Genomic DNA, 12,633 nt, shown 5'->3' on the forward strand with positions numbered 1-12,633 from the left:
TGTAGGTGTGTGTGCATGCATGTGTGTATATGGGTGTCTGTGGGGGGTGTGGTTGTGTATATGGGTGTGTGTGCATGTATGTGTGTATATGGGTGTCTGTGTGTATGTGTATGTGTGTGTATGTGCATGCATGTGTGTATATGGGTGTGGGGTATGTGGGTATGTGTGCATGTATGTGTGTATATGGGTGTGTGTGTGTATGCATGTGTTGATGGAGGAGGGTTATCTGTCTATTGTGTTATTTTCATTGGTCAATAAAGAGACTGCCTTGGCCCCTTGATAGGACAGAAAGTTAGGTAGGCGGAGTAAACAGAACAGAATGCTGGGAAGAGGGAATTGAGGCAGACGCCATGGAGCCAGCCACCAGGTCAGACATGTTGAATCTTTCCCGGTAAGCCACACCTCGTGGTGCTACCACGAGATTATTAGAAATGGGTTAATATCAAGATATGAGAGTTAGTCAGTAACTAACTCTCTAGAGATAATGGGCCAGGCAGTGCTTAAATGAATACAATTTGTGTGTTGTTATTTCTGGGTCTAAGCTAGCCGTGCGGGAGCCGGGTGAGGCGAAAAGCAGGCCTGCCCGCAGCCCCTTACTACAATGTGTGTATATGGGTATCTGTGTGTGCATGCATGTGTGTATATGGATGTCTGTGTGTATGTGGGTGGGTGTGTGTGTCCATGCATGTGGGTATATGTGTGTATGGACCACAATGTATATGTGGGGCTCAGTTCCAAGAGTTGGTTCTCTCCTTCCACCATGTGGGTCCCAAGGATTGAACTCAGGTCTTCACACTTGGCAGCACACACCTTTGCCCACTGAGCCATCTCACTGGCCCCACCAGTGTGACCTCCAAACACTTTTCAGAGCCCCTGTTCCTGTCCCTACTTCCCTGGTCTGTCTCTCTTCTCCCGGCAGGCTGATGAGCTTTGCCACCAGGGCCCCATTCCTAACGCAGCGTCCTGAGCTCCGCCCTTCCCTGCAACTGGATGGAAACATCTAGACCCGTTCTCAGTCCTGCAAGCAAGAAGCAAGCTCCTTAGTGTGGGCAGCAAGGTTCTGAAGGCCTAACCGCTGGCCATCTTTGCGGCCTAGATGCCCTTTCCCGCTTCCACCCTATTACTCGGTTTCTGGACCGCGGTCCTGACCCTGCCTAGCAGATGCTGTTCCGCTACCCATGCCGCTCCTACCACCTTTCCTCAGCTGAGACACTGCCAGCCCCAGGAAGCCCGCTCTGATGTCGTAGGCTGATCCAGTCTCCAGACTTCTCAGCAGCCAGTCTCTTCCGCCACAGATGGGGCAGGGACAGTCATGGAGGCACCCGAGGGAGGCAGAGACTGGAGCTTCTGGCTGGGGCTACCTCATCCAGGACGCTGTGAGAGATGCGAGACTGGAGCTTCCAAGAGACTGCAGAGCACACAGACTTGGGCAGAGGTCTGAGAAGGCAGGGCAGAGCAGCAACAAGTGCGAGCCCTTCTCCATGCACCTGACACCTACCGCGAACTAACAACACTGTAACAAAGGAGCCGCTTGTCTGTCTCCCCACAAAGAGCGCTGGACAGGAAGGCTTTCGCTGTGTGGCTTGAGGTAAGGATTTCAGCTCTCTGATCCTTTCTCCCCACTTGTGTAAAAGGGAACTGTGGTAATGGCTCCTCAGGGGTGAATGTGAAGAATAAAATGAGGGAATGTGTCTAAGGAAAACATTGAGGATCCACATGATAACACAGGCCTTTAATCCCAGTCCTCAGGAGGCAGAGGCAGGGGCATCTCTGTGAGTTCTGGGTCAGCCTTATCTACCCTGTCTCGAAACACATCTAGCATAGTAGCTGATTCAGAAGAGGCTTCTGTGTGAGCTACATTAATACAGGCTTGGCAGTGGTACTCAGCACATAATAGATGCTCACCCAATGCCTTAAGATTGAGAAGTGTGCTAAGAAAACACCAATCCTAATGACATTACATGTCAACTCATCCGGCCATCACAACCGCTCTAGCAGGTAGGTGTTTCTTATGCTCAATATTTTAATGTTGTTTGGTATGGAAGGGATCGGGTCGTCCAGGCTAGCCTTGAACTCCACAGTTCTCCTGTCTCAGCCTCCCATGTGCTGGGATTATAGCCATCCATCACCACATCCAGATAATTCTACTCACTTTACAGGTCAGGAAATTGAGGCCCAAGGGCATGCAGGACACAGGATGTGGAGGCTGGAGATAGACCAGGCAGGCTGACTTCTCAGTATTCCACCTCTCTAAAGCCAGGAGGCTACCTCACCATTACTCTGGCCTCTGCCTGACCATGTGACCTTACTCATGTGACCCTGCATGTCTGCTACAAGAGGACTGGAGGAGGCAGTGGTAAAGGGCACTTCGAACCCACCAGGCTACGGCTGAGCCGTTGTCCGGCCAGTGCTAGTGACTGACCAGTTGAGACAGAGGAACACCTCTGACGCTTGGACTGTCACAGACAGGTTACCACATACTATGCTAGGGGAGGGGTCTGGCCTCTGCCTATTCCCAGCCCCCAAAGGCCCTGAGGGAGGCTGAGGCAGCCACCCCCAGATGTCTATTCCTGTCTCTGGCCTAGCGCCGGGCTGGGGAAGCAACAGCTATTTTGAGGCCCTTCTCCCTCCAAGCGTGAGCGGTGGGAAGGTGCTGGGAACATCCCGAACCCGGAGGCTGTCCATCACAGACGTGTCCTGGATGTTGGCCACCCCAGGCTTCCGTGACTCTGCCGCTTTTTCCAGCTGAGGCGATGGACCAGCTCTGAACACAGCATCATGCTGGGGTAAACAGAGAGGACAGACTCCAAGGAGGTTCTGCTGGAGTCTGGAGCAGTGTGACTGGCCCTGCCCTCTGGAGCAAGAATGGGAGTCACCTAGACTTGAGGTCTCCAAGGGCTGCTCTGAGCTTACACTCAGAAAAGATGCGATGGTGAGTCAGGGGCCTTCTCAGGGATGACAGAGACAGTGTAATCATCATAAAGGGGAAAAAAAAAACTAAAACAGATTCAGGGAAGACAAGGGAGCAGCAGGGTGTCTTGGCTCTGCTGTAATCCCAGCATTCCCTTTGCCAAACCAGTCAGGTCACCTCAGCTGAGGTGAATATTAATGACACTGTACTTTGGGGGACTGGGTCCAGCGACTTCTTTAACTTAGGAAACTGACCGACACATGTGTCTAGCCATCTGTTTAGATCATTGTGGCAAAATAACACCTTGTGGTTTAAACAACGAGCATTTGGGGAGGGGAGAGGCAGGGAGGGGAGCAGAGAAAAATGGAGCGCTCAATAAAAATTAATAAAAAATTAATCAACAGAAAAAAAACAATGAGCGTTTTTTTGTTGTTGTTGTTCACAATTCTGGCAAGTCCTACTTGGTATCTGATTAGGACCCACTTCCTGGTTTGTATGCAGCTGTCTTCCTGGGGTGTCCCCCCCCCTCCCGCACGGTAGGAAGGGTGAGAGAGCTCTCTGGATTCCTCTCATAGAGACATTATTTCCATTCATGAGGACCCCAACCTATTCATTTCCCAGTCACCTGCAAAGTCCCCCCACTCCGCCAGGCATCCTGAGAGGTTAGGACTCTAACAAAGGGAGACAACGACCACACAGTGCCCAGCATCAAGATAAAATAGTACAGAAGGTCATGGAGTTGAAGGTCATGGCTCCTAGTTTGAGGAGTTCCAGACCAGCCAGGACTATGCAATGAGACTCTGTATTAAAACACATACAGGTCAGCCTGAGCTACAGAGTGAGACCCTGTTTCAATCTAAGAGGGAGTTGGGGGACGCGGATAGAGATGTAGCTCACTTGGCAGAGTTCAATCCCCAGCCCTGCACAATGTGTGTGTGATGTCATACACTGTGACTCCTTCACTCAAGTGAAGGCAGAAAGATCACCTTCTGCTGCACAGCAAGTCAAGGACAGCCTGGGCTACACGAGTCAAGGACAGCCTGGGCTACACAGCAAATCAAGGACAGCCTGGGCTACACAGCAAATCAAGGACAGCCTGGGCTACAGGAGACTTTAAAAACAAATCACAGGATAAAAAGCGAATCTCTCTTCCTACTTAACACTTCTAATTCCTCTCTCCAGAGGCAGTCACCATCAGCAGCTTCCTGTGTCACCTTCTGGAAATTTTCCATGCAGATAAAGACAGAAAAGCTGTATGGATTGTAGTTAAACATGCTATCTGGAGTTGGATATGTCCATCCAGGGCTTTGATCCCAGGACTGGGGAGGCAGAAGCAGGCAGGTTGAGACCAGCCAACCCCCGAGTTCCAGGCCCTTTTCAACCATTCCCTTAAAACAAAACAAAAACCAAGCACACCTTCCACCAGACTATCTGGATCCAGCGTTGCTCCTAAGCCTGCCTGTGAGCAGGCGGACAGGTCACTGTTCTCCCTGTGCCCAGCCTCACTAAGTAAACTAGGATTGGTAACACCAAGAGCACACCTTGAGACAGCTATGATGGTTGGTGACTCAACCTGTTCAAAGTCTTTAGCCCATCCCTGGCCCACGGCTGCCCAATCACACACACACACACACACACACACACACACACACACACACTGGCTTTCCAGTAGACACTGAGGTGCCTTTTGCCAGGTCAAATAAGGAGTATAATAATCACTGTGTGGGGGCTGGAGAGTCCCCACTTACTCAGCACTTAAGAGCCCTGGCTGCTTTTCCAGGGGACCTGGTTCTGTTCCCAGCACCCACACAGTGGCTCACAACCATCTGTACTCCAGTTCCAGGAGAGCTAATGCCCTCTTATGGCTTCCCAAAATACTGCATGCATGTGGTACTCATACTCACAAAGGCAAAACACTCAAACACTTAGAAAGAAAGGAAGAAAGAAAGAAAGAAAGAAAGAAGGGAGGGAGGGAGGGAGGGAGGGAAGGAAGGAAGGAAGGAAGGAAGGAAGGAAGGAAGGAAGGAAGAAACTCTGTGCTATAAATTCCTGGTGGAGAAAGAACCAAATGAGAGTTCTGCACTTGGGACTTTACATTAATTTGGGGAGTGACTTGAAGTCCCCAAAGCCAGGAACTGGAACAATGAACGTCCACAGGGCAGTGAGAACTGGTTCCTCAGGTCCCTGGCCAAGCAAATGGGAACTATCTAAACTGTCCTCACACCGTTGTCTTTTTGTTTGTTTTGTTTTGTTTTACAGAAAATTGGTTGATAGGCTTAGAGGCAGGAAGCAGGTTCAAGCCTCCTGGGTCACCATCCTCCATGGTTTCATCTAGACTCTAAAGGGACTCCCTCGATACCAAAAGCACCCAAGAGTAACACTGGGGCTGGGGATGTACCTTGGCAGTGCAGATTTGCCTGGCACCCACAATGCATTCCCCAGCACCTCAAAACAAAAGCACCCTAAAGCTGAGTATAGTGGAGCATGCACTCCTAGCACCCAGGAGGCTGAGCCAGGTGGACCTCTGTGAATGTGAGGCTGATGTGATCTACACAGTGCATTCCTGGCCAGCCAGGGTCACACACTGACACCCTGTCTCAAAGAGGAAAAGGAGTAAAGGCTAGGGGCATGTGCATGCGCGCGCGCGCGCGCGCGCGCGCGCGCACACACACACACACACACACACACACACACACACGAACACTCTCCACTCTCACCCCCACACCTTTGTAGCTGCCTCCTCGCCTCCATCTAACTGTGCGATTTTTAAATTTATTTAGGGGAGGCACGTGCACACATTTGGAGGTCAGAGGACAACTTTCGGGAGTCCATTCCAGGACTTCCACTATGTGAGTTCCTAGGATTCTTCAGGCTTGGCAGCAAGCTCCTTTCTCTACTAAACCATCTCACCTGACCCCTAACCATCATTTTAGCAACTACCCCAAACACTTCCTAGGGAATTCTCCAGACTCATTTATGGGTTATGTGAGTGGTTTCAAAACAGGCTTTTAAAATGCATTGCTGGAGCTAACCTTCCGTCCTGTCGTTGATCAAAAGGGCCAACTTGGGAGTGGGGACCGTCAGACCCGAACGGGAGGGAACCCAAGCTCCACTCACCCTGATCCGATCCGATCCACGCGCATCTGACCATCTGACCTGGCTTTGGGGCCGGTCTCTCCAGGACAACTGTAATAATAGTAAGCGCCAGCACCCCACGGATGCAGGCGGTGGGTGATGAATGGGCTCCGCGCACAGGTTTGGGCTCAGCGGGGATTAGGCTCCAACCCTGCGTGAGTCATGCCTGTGTGCGTCCGCCTCTAAGCCTCAGCCCCTTCCTCGGCCTGACGCCGTCCCACGACTCCCGCCCCCGCGCGGCGGGGACCCGGGTGATTGCAAACAGCCGCCGGCCTCATTAGGAGACGTGTAATTATCGGCTGGCTGATCCGAGAGCGGGGGCTAATTACTACCGGGAGAGGCTGCGCCGCCGGCGGCCCACCGGGGGTGTCTGGCCCGCACGGTCCCGGCTGGCCGGGATCGAGGTGTTTTCTCCTGGTGTCAGTCATTCATCGCTATTTACTAATTCACTAGGAACTCACTGTGCCGGCCCGTGCCAGTGACTCCTACCTACGCCTCCATCGTAATAATTCCTAATAATCGGGACTAGAAAGGGAAGCTGAGCTCTGGGGACTTGGTATCCTCCCTAACGGCACCTGGCAGTTGTACCAAGACCGGGGATCTGAACCCAGGCCTACGGTTATGTTACACTAAGTGGGCAATGAGCATAGGAGCTCACCAGAGCTGGGACTTTGGAGGTGAATGATTCCAAGGTTGAATTCTGGGCCTGTTCAGTATTTGGTAGGAGACACTGATCTGGGTGCAGGGTTAGGATTGAGACTGACACCAGAAAGTGTCAGGGACGCTATTTTTAGGGAGGCAGAAGGGTAGTGAGGCTGTTGTTCCCGGGCTAGGTTGAACTCTGGCACACTGCGGGTCTCTGGCACTCCCTACTGGCCAAGGAGGACGCTGAATCACGGTGGTTCTGGATAGTTGGTGATTGCAGTGGGCGAAGATGGAGTTCTTTGGTTCCCTAAACCTGTGGAAGATTGCGAATTTATCACGGATATTGCAAAGAGCTGTGAAAGGTGTCTTGCTTTATGTTACCACATCCGGTCAGACGAGGCTTGGACAGATATACAAATAACCAAGGTCATAAAGGGCTGAGGGCTTTAGCTGCCAAGTCTGACCACCTGTGTTTGATCCCTGGGATGCACAAGGAAGAAGGACAGAACCAACTCTTAAAACTCCAGCCGTGGCACGTACATACCTACACACTTATACAACAAATAAATAAATCTATTGAAAAAATGATCTCGCTACAAAGTCAGGCACCAAGAACCTCCTGACAACAAGAAAAATCAGTAAAAAATGCGTATGTGGTCCACCAAAGAATACTGGCCGACTTAGCGGTGCATTTAAACACTACAGTACTGGGCAGATGAGGAATCAGTTTGTAGCAGAACAGATAAAATGAAAATATAGTCAAGAAGCAGACTTATAGCAACGTTGCATGAAACAGGCATACTGTAAAATATATCCATCGAGGCCAAGGTCCAGCAGCACCTATCCCTGAAGAAGTGGGAGCGGTGGCAGTCTCCCTAAGGGCTTTGCGAGGGTCTAGGACCTGACAGAGTACAGAGCTAAGTCAGTCGCACCCGAAGAACACTCGCTTTGCCTTTAATCTCAGGGCTCACAAAGGCAAACAGTCTCTGTGAGTTCGAGGTTAAGCTGATCTACAGAGTGAGTTCCAGGTCAGTTAGGCCCCTTACACAGAGCAACTCTGTCTCAAAAAACAAAAATAACAACAAAAAGAATATGCACTTTACATACAAGACAGCGAAGTGAACCAAGCAAGCATGGTGGTGCACCCGGGTAACCCCCGCCCTTGGGAGGCTGAGGCACAAGTGCTCTGAACTCCAAGCCAAACTGAAGTTAAAGACCCCGATTTAAACACACACACACACACACACAAAGATATTCAAATGAATAATACCCATCCCCCTCCTTTTGTTTCTCTGTGTAACCTTGGCTGTCTTGAGGTCACAGTCCCTATTCTTTTTTTTTTTTTTTTTTTTTTTTTTTTTTGGTGTTTGGTTTTTCTAGACAGGGTTTCTCTGTGGCTTTGGAGCCTGTCCTGGAACTAGATCCACCCACCTCTGCCTCCCGAGTGACAATTCCTATTCTTAAAAAAACAAAGGGCCTGGGTGTGGTGGCACACGTTGGAATTTCCCCAGCGCTTGGTAGGAAGAGACGTGGAGATCAGAAATTTGGGGCCATCCTTGGCTACACAGTCAGTCTGGGGTTATCTTGGGCAATATGGGACAAAGAAATTAAAAAAGGAAGGGAGGAGATTGACAAACCAATTGATAAAAAACTCCACACAACTGTCCAGGGCCCCTAAAAGAATTAGCGTATTTGGCTGTATGGAAAAACTTCTACTCTGACTTCTTTAAAGAAGTTAGAGACTTCTGCCCCAATTCCCGCGACAGTCTCGGGTTTTTGTTGTTGTTGTTTGTTTGTTTTTCGAGACAGGGTTTCTCTGTAGCTTTGGAGCCTGTCATGGAACTCACTTTGTAGACCAGGTTGGCCTCGAACTCACAGAGTTCCGCCAGCATCCGCCTTCCGCGTGCTGAGATTAAAGGCGTGTGCCACCACTGCCCGGCTAGTCTTGGGCTTTAAGTGCAGGACTGGCCTCAAAGTTCACCGATCAACGTTGGGGAATATCAATTCATCCAGACCTTCTGTGAGAAATCCCCAGCTCCCGCCTGAGGCGGACGCATGCGCTCTTACCCTCTCCGAGGGAGGCGGGGCGTGGAGATTGACAGGGCACTAGGCCTGTCGGGCCAAGTCCCGCCTTCCTCCCGGATCCGGCACGGACGCCATGGTGCGGTTCAAGCACAGGTAAGCAGTGCCTTCCCTGCGCCCTAGCGGCAGGGCTGCGTGCCCGGGTTGCGCTCACCGCTGCCGCCCGCCGCAGGTACCTTCTGTGCGAGCTGGTGTCAGAGGACGCGCGCTGCCGCCTGAGCCTGGACGACCGCGTGCTCGGCGGCCTCGTCCGCGACACGATCGCCCGGGTGCATGGGACTTTCGGCGCCGCCGCCTGCTCGGTGGGCTTTGCAGGTACAGGGGCCCTACGGCCGGGGCGAGGGAGTTGGAGTTACTAGGCTAGGTGAAGATGTAGAATCCTTGTAAGAGCTGTGATTTGACAGGTCACGTTAGCACGTTTTAAAATGTCAGATTTATCCCTTTTTAAAAGTTTAAAGCGCCTCTGACGGACGAGTGCAAAGGAATTCTCATATGGAAAAGCGGGATTAACTCGAAAGCCGTTTTTCTACGAATGCCACATTTCAGCACCCTTTACCGTACGCTTAAACTTGAATTCTGCAGATTAAACACGGTGGAGCTTCTCTCTCACTCCATTCATTGACCTGAGTGGCTACTTGACATTGGAAGGGCTATCCTAAAATTCCCTTTCAAGCTGCGCACCGTGGCCATGACTTTATCGTAGCACTCGGGAGGCAGAGAGTGGTTCTAGTCCAGCCAGGATGACATAACGGTGCTGTATCGAAGGGGGGAAAAAAAAAACCTTTCAAGTATGTTTTTTAGTAGAACTGGTGAGAGTGGAGAGGGTTCAGCGGTTAAGAACATTTGAGGTTTTCAGTGGACCAGGATTCCATTCCCAGCACCACATGGTGACTAACTCTGGTCCCAGAAGATGACACTCGGCTCATACGTGGTGCATATACACACATGCAGGCAAAACATCCCAAAATTAAAAAAATATTACTCAGCGATGCATACTCCCATAGACTTTTGTTTAAAACAGTCCTTGGCACGTACTAGGGTTTTCCTGTTTTTGTTTTTAATTCTGTGAATGGGGAGTTTTTCGATTTGTTCCTTCCTACCGTAGTTCGCTACCTCAATGCCTACACTGGAGTAATGCTACTTCGATGCCGAAAGGAGTTCTACCAGCTTTTGTGGTCAGCTCTCCCTTTCATCACGCATTTGGAGAGCAAAGGGCACCGGTACTCTTGTTTTCTCAACACACTGCACGTGGGAGGTAAGAGTGGCGGTAGCTTGTGTATGGCGGCTGTTTTCATAAGAAACAGTTCAGAGCTCAGTAGGGACAGCGGCCGAGTCTCCTGCTGTCCCACTGAGAACAAGATGTCCTTCCATCGCCCCTGCCCCCAAAAGACAGCGACTGTTTCACAAAAGCTCTTCATGTGCCAGGTACAATTAGAACCTGTCAGAAATTCCTGATTCAGTACAACCGGAGACAGCTGTTGATGTTGTTGCAGAATTGCACTGATGAAGGTAAGCAACAGTCGGCCAAAGCAAGCAATGACTGAGGCTCAGCAGATAAGATGATGCCCAAGGACATCTTTCTCTCCTCTAGGGGAGCGGGAAGCCATTAAGAAGTCTGTCTCGAGAAGCTGTCTACTGGAGAAAGAGCCGGCCGAAGAACTCTCAGACATTGCTGGTGAGGACACTGTGGAAGCAATAGAATGACCCTGTTTCCAGACCTACTTGAGGGACCAGGAAGCTGTTGGAGTTGGCAGCAGCACCCCAGTTCTCCAAACGAGCCAAAGCGCAGGTGACCCGTCATCAATGGTCCCAGAGGCTCTGTATAGACGTTTCCTATGTAACTACTGAGCTGAGTGGGAGGAATAAATATTCTTGGCTTCCAAAGCAACATTCCTAAACTACAAAAAGTATTTATATATGTTATTCCTTTGCGGTGCCTTTAAGGACTAACCACGCTCACTCTCACTCTCTCTCCTGGCGTGTGCATACGTGTCTTTCTCTGTCCTCTTTTCCATTTCTGCCTTTCTTTCTCTCCTTCTTCTTTAAGTAATAAATGTTTACCCTTATTCTTAGCCTTATGTCTATTTACTATGTCCTATGAGCCTTTTATCCGCCCTACCCGCTCACCTGACTCGCCCGGCCACATGGTGCTGCCACCCTGGAGATCTTACAGGGACCCACAGCCATCCTTGTCGGACTAGCGGCTGCGCCAGGGAACACACCCGCCCTTTTAAAGAACAGTCATGCTTGGCCAGATCTCTGTCCTCTATCACATTGGCCTTGAACGTGCTCCTCCTGCATGGTACTAGATGAATTTTAAATATTCCTAGTCCCTTAATGTAAGAATTCATGCAAACCTGGGCATGGTGGTACACGCCTTTAATTCCAACACTAGGCTGGCTGAGGCAAGCAGATCTGTTTTAGGCCAGCCTTGTCGACAGTGAGTTCCAGTTGGGGGTGAGGAAGACTCATGTGAAGCAGAAATATTGGTGACTAACTACCAACTACAATTACATAATCTAGGGTCGGCTCGGTGTATTTTGGGAGTGCAGATACCAGGATACCCACCTGACCACTGATCAGGCAGCTTGATAAGAAACGTAGCTTTCAGCTGGCCCAGTGAGGCAGGATAGAGTCCCAGCACTTGGGAGGTTTGCTGGCTTGAATGAGGCTGGTTCCCAGATGGCAGGACTGTTTGGGAAGGATTGGGGGGTGACCTTGTTGGAAGAGCCTACACTATTCCCACTTAGCTCTCTGCCTCCTGCTAATGGATGAAATGTGAGATGCCAGCTACTTCTCTAGTACCATGTCTGCCTGTCTACTACCACGCTTTCCGTGATGATTATGGACTCACCACCCTTTATGGTGGTTTGAATAGGTATGGCCCCGTAAACTCATGTGTTTGAATGCTTGGCCATAGGGAGTGTCACTACTAGGAGTTGTGGCCTTGACGGAGGAAGTGTGTCACTGCAGCGTCAGGCTTTGAGGTTCCTATGCCTCAACCTATACCTAGTATGGCTCATAGTTGCTTCTACTGCCTGTGGATCAAAATATAAAATCCACAGCACCATGTTTGTTGAAGCATTGCACTGCCATGCTTCTCACCATGAAGATAATAATGATGGATAAAACCTCTGAAACTGTAAACCAGCCCCAATTAAATGTTTTCTTTATAAAAGCTGCTGTGGTCATGGTGTGCCTTCACAGCAATAGGAACCCTAAGACACCCTTTATGCCTCCATTAAACCACTGTCACTTAAAAGAAGCTTGGGGACAGAAGCTGAGAGTACTGATCATTCTTCTTGAGGACCTGAGTTCAATTCCCAGCACACACTCATGTGAGGTAACTAACTCCAGTTTCAGGGGATCCAACACACAGACATGCCCAACAGCAATTTTTTTTTTTTTTTAAAGCCATTAAGGGGTGTGACAGGGTCTAGAGCTTTCTGGATGAGGCTTTTCTTAAAGAACCACCAGGCAAAACTCAAGACATCTAAGTGCAAAGGCTAAGTTACCCTGGGGCTGGCTGCCAGCTGCAATCTGGCCAGAGTAGCCACTTCCTACAAGAGAAACTTCCAATTCTTTTGCTTTTTTTCTACTGTAGCCACCCAGCCTTGAGCTCACAGCAGTTCCTAAGCCTAGGTGTTAAACCAGATATCCTAATTCTGCTTAATCCTAGTCCTCTGGATCTTTGACAAGGAGAATTTAACATAGGAGAGATTCAACTATTTTAACCAACCACAGAATTGTGCTGGCAAGCCAGGAAGCCCAAACAAGACCACACAGACTTTGGGTTGAGAAAATTAACATCTGAATCAAAAAGACTAACCTATAGATGAACTAAGTTTGGCAGGAAGGTG

At 50.0% G+C, this 12,633-nt stretch overlaps 1 protein-coding gene across 1 annotated transcript; it reads left to right on the forward strand.

The window, feature by feature from the left end:
* The first annotated feature begins 8,792 nt into the window (after positions 1–8,792).
* Pop5 (POP5 ribonuclease P/MRP subunit) lies at positions 8,793–10,845 on the forward strand. The gene is made up of 5 exons (XM_048449471.3): positions 8,793–8,869; positions 8,946–9,088; positions 9,879–10,028; positions 10,199–10,282; positions 10,365–10,845. Exons 1-5 carry the CDS (start codon positions 8,850–8,852, stop codon positions 10,475–10,477), a joined length of 510 nt encoding a protein of 169 aa, XP_048305428.1. The 5' UTR covers positions 8,793–8,849; the 3' UTR covers positions 10,478–10,845.
* The last annotated feature ends 1,788 nt before the right edge of the window (positions 10,846–12,633 follow it).

This window comes from Myodes glareolus, chromosome 2 (assembly GCF_982192425.1).
Source record: "Myodes glareolus chromosome 2, mMyoGla1.1, whole genome shotgun sequence".
NCBI lineage: Eukaryota > Metazoa > Chordata > Mammalia > Rodentia > Cricetidae > Myodes > Myodes glareolus.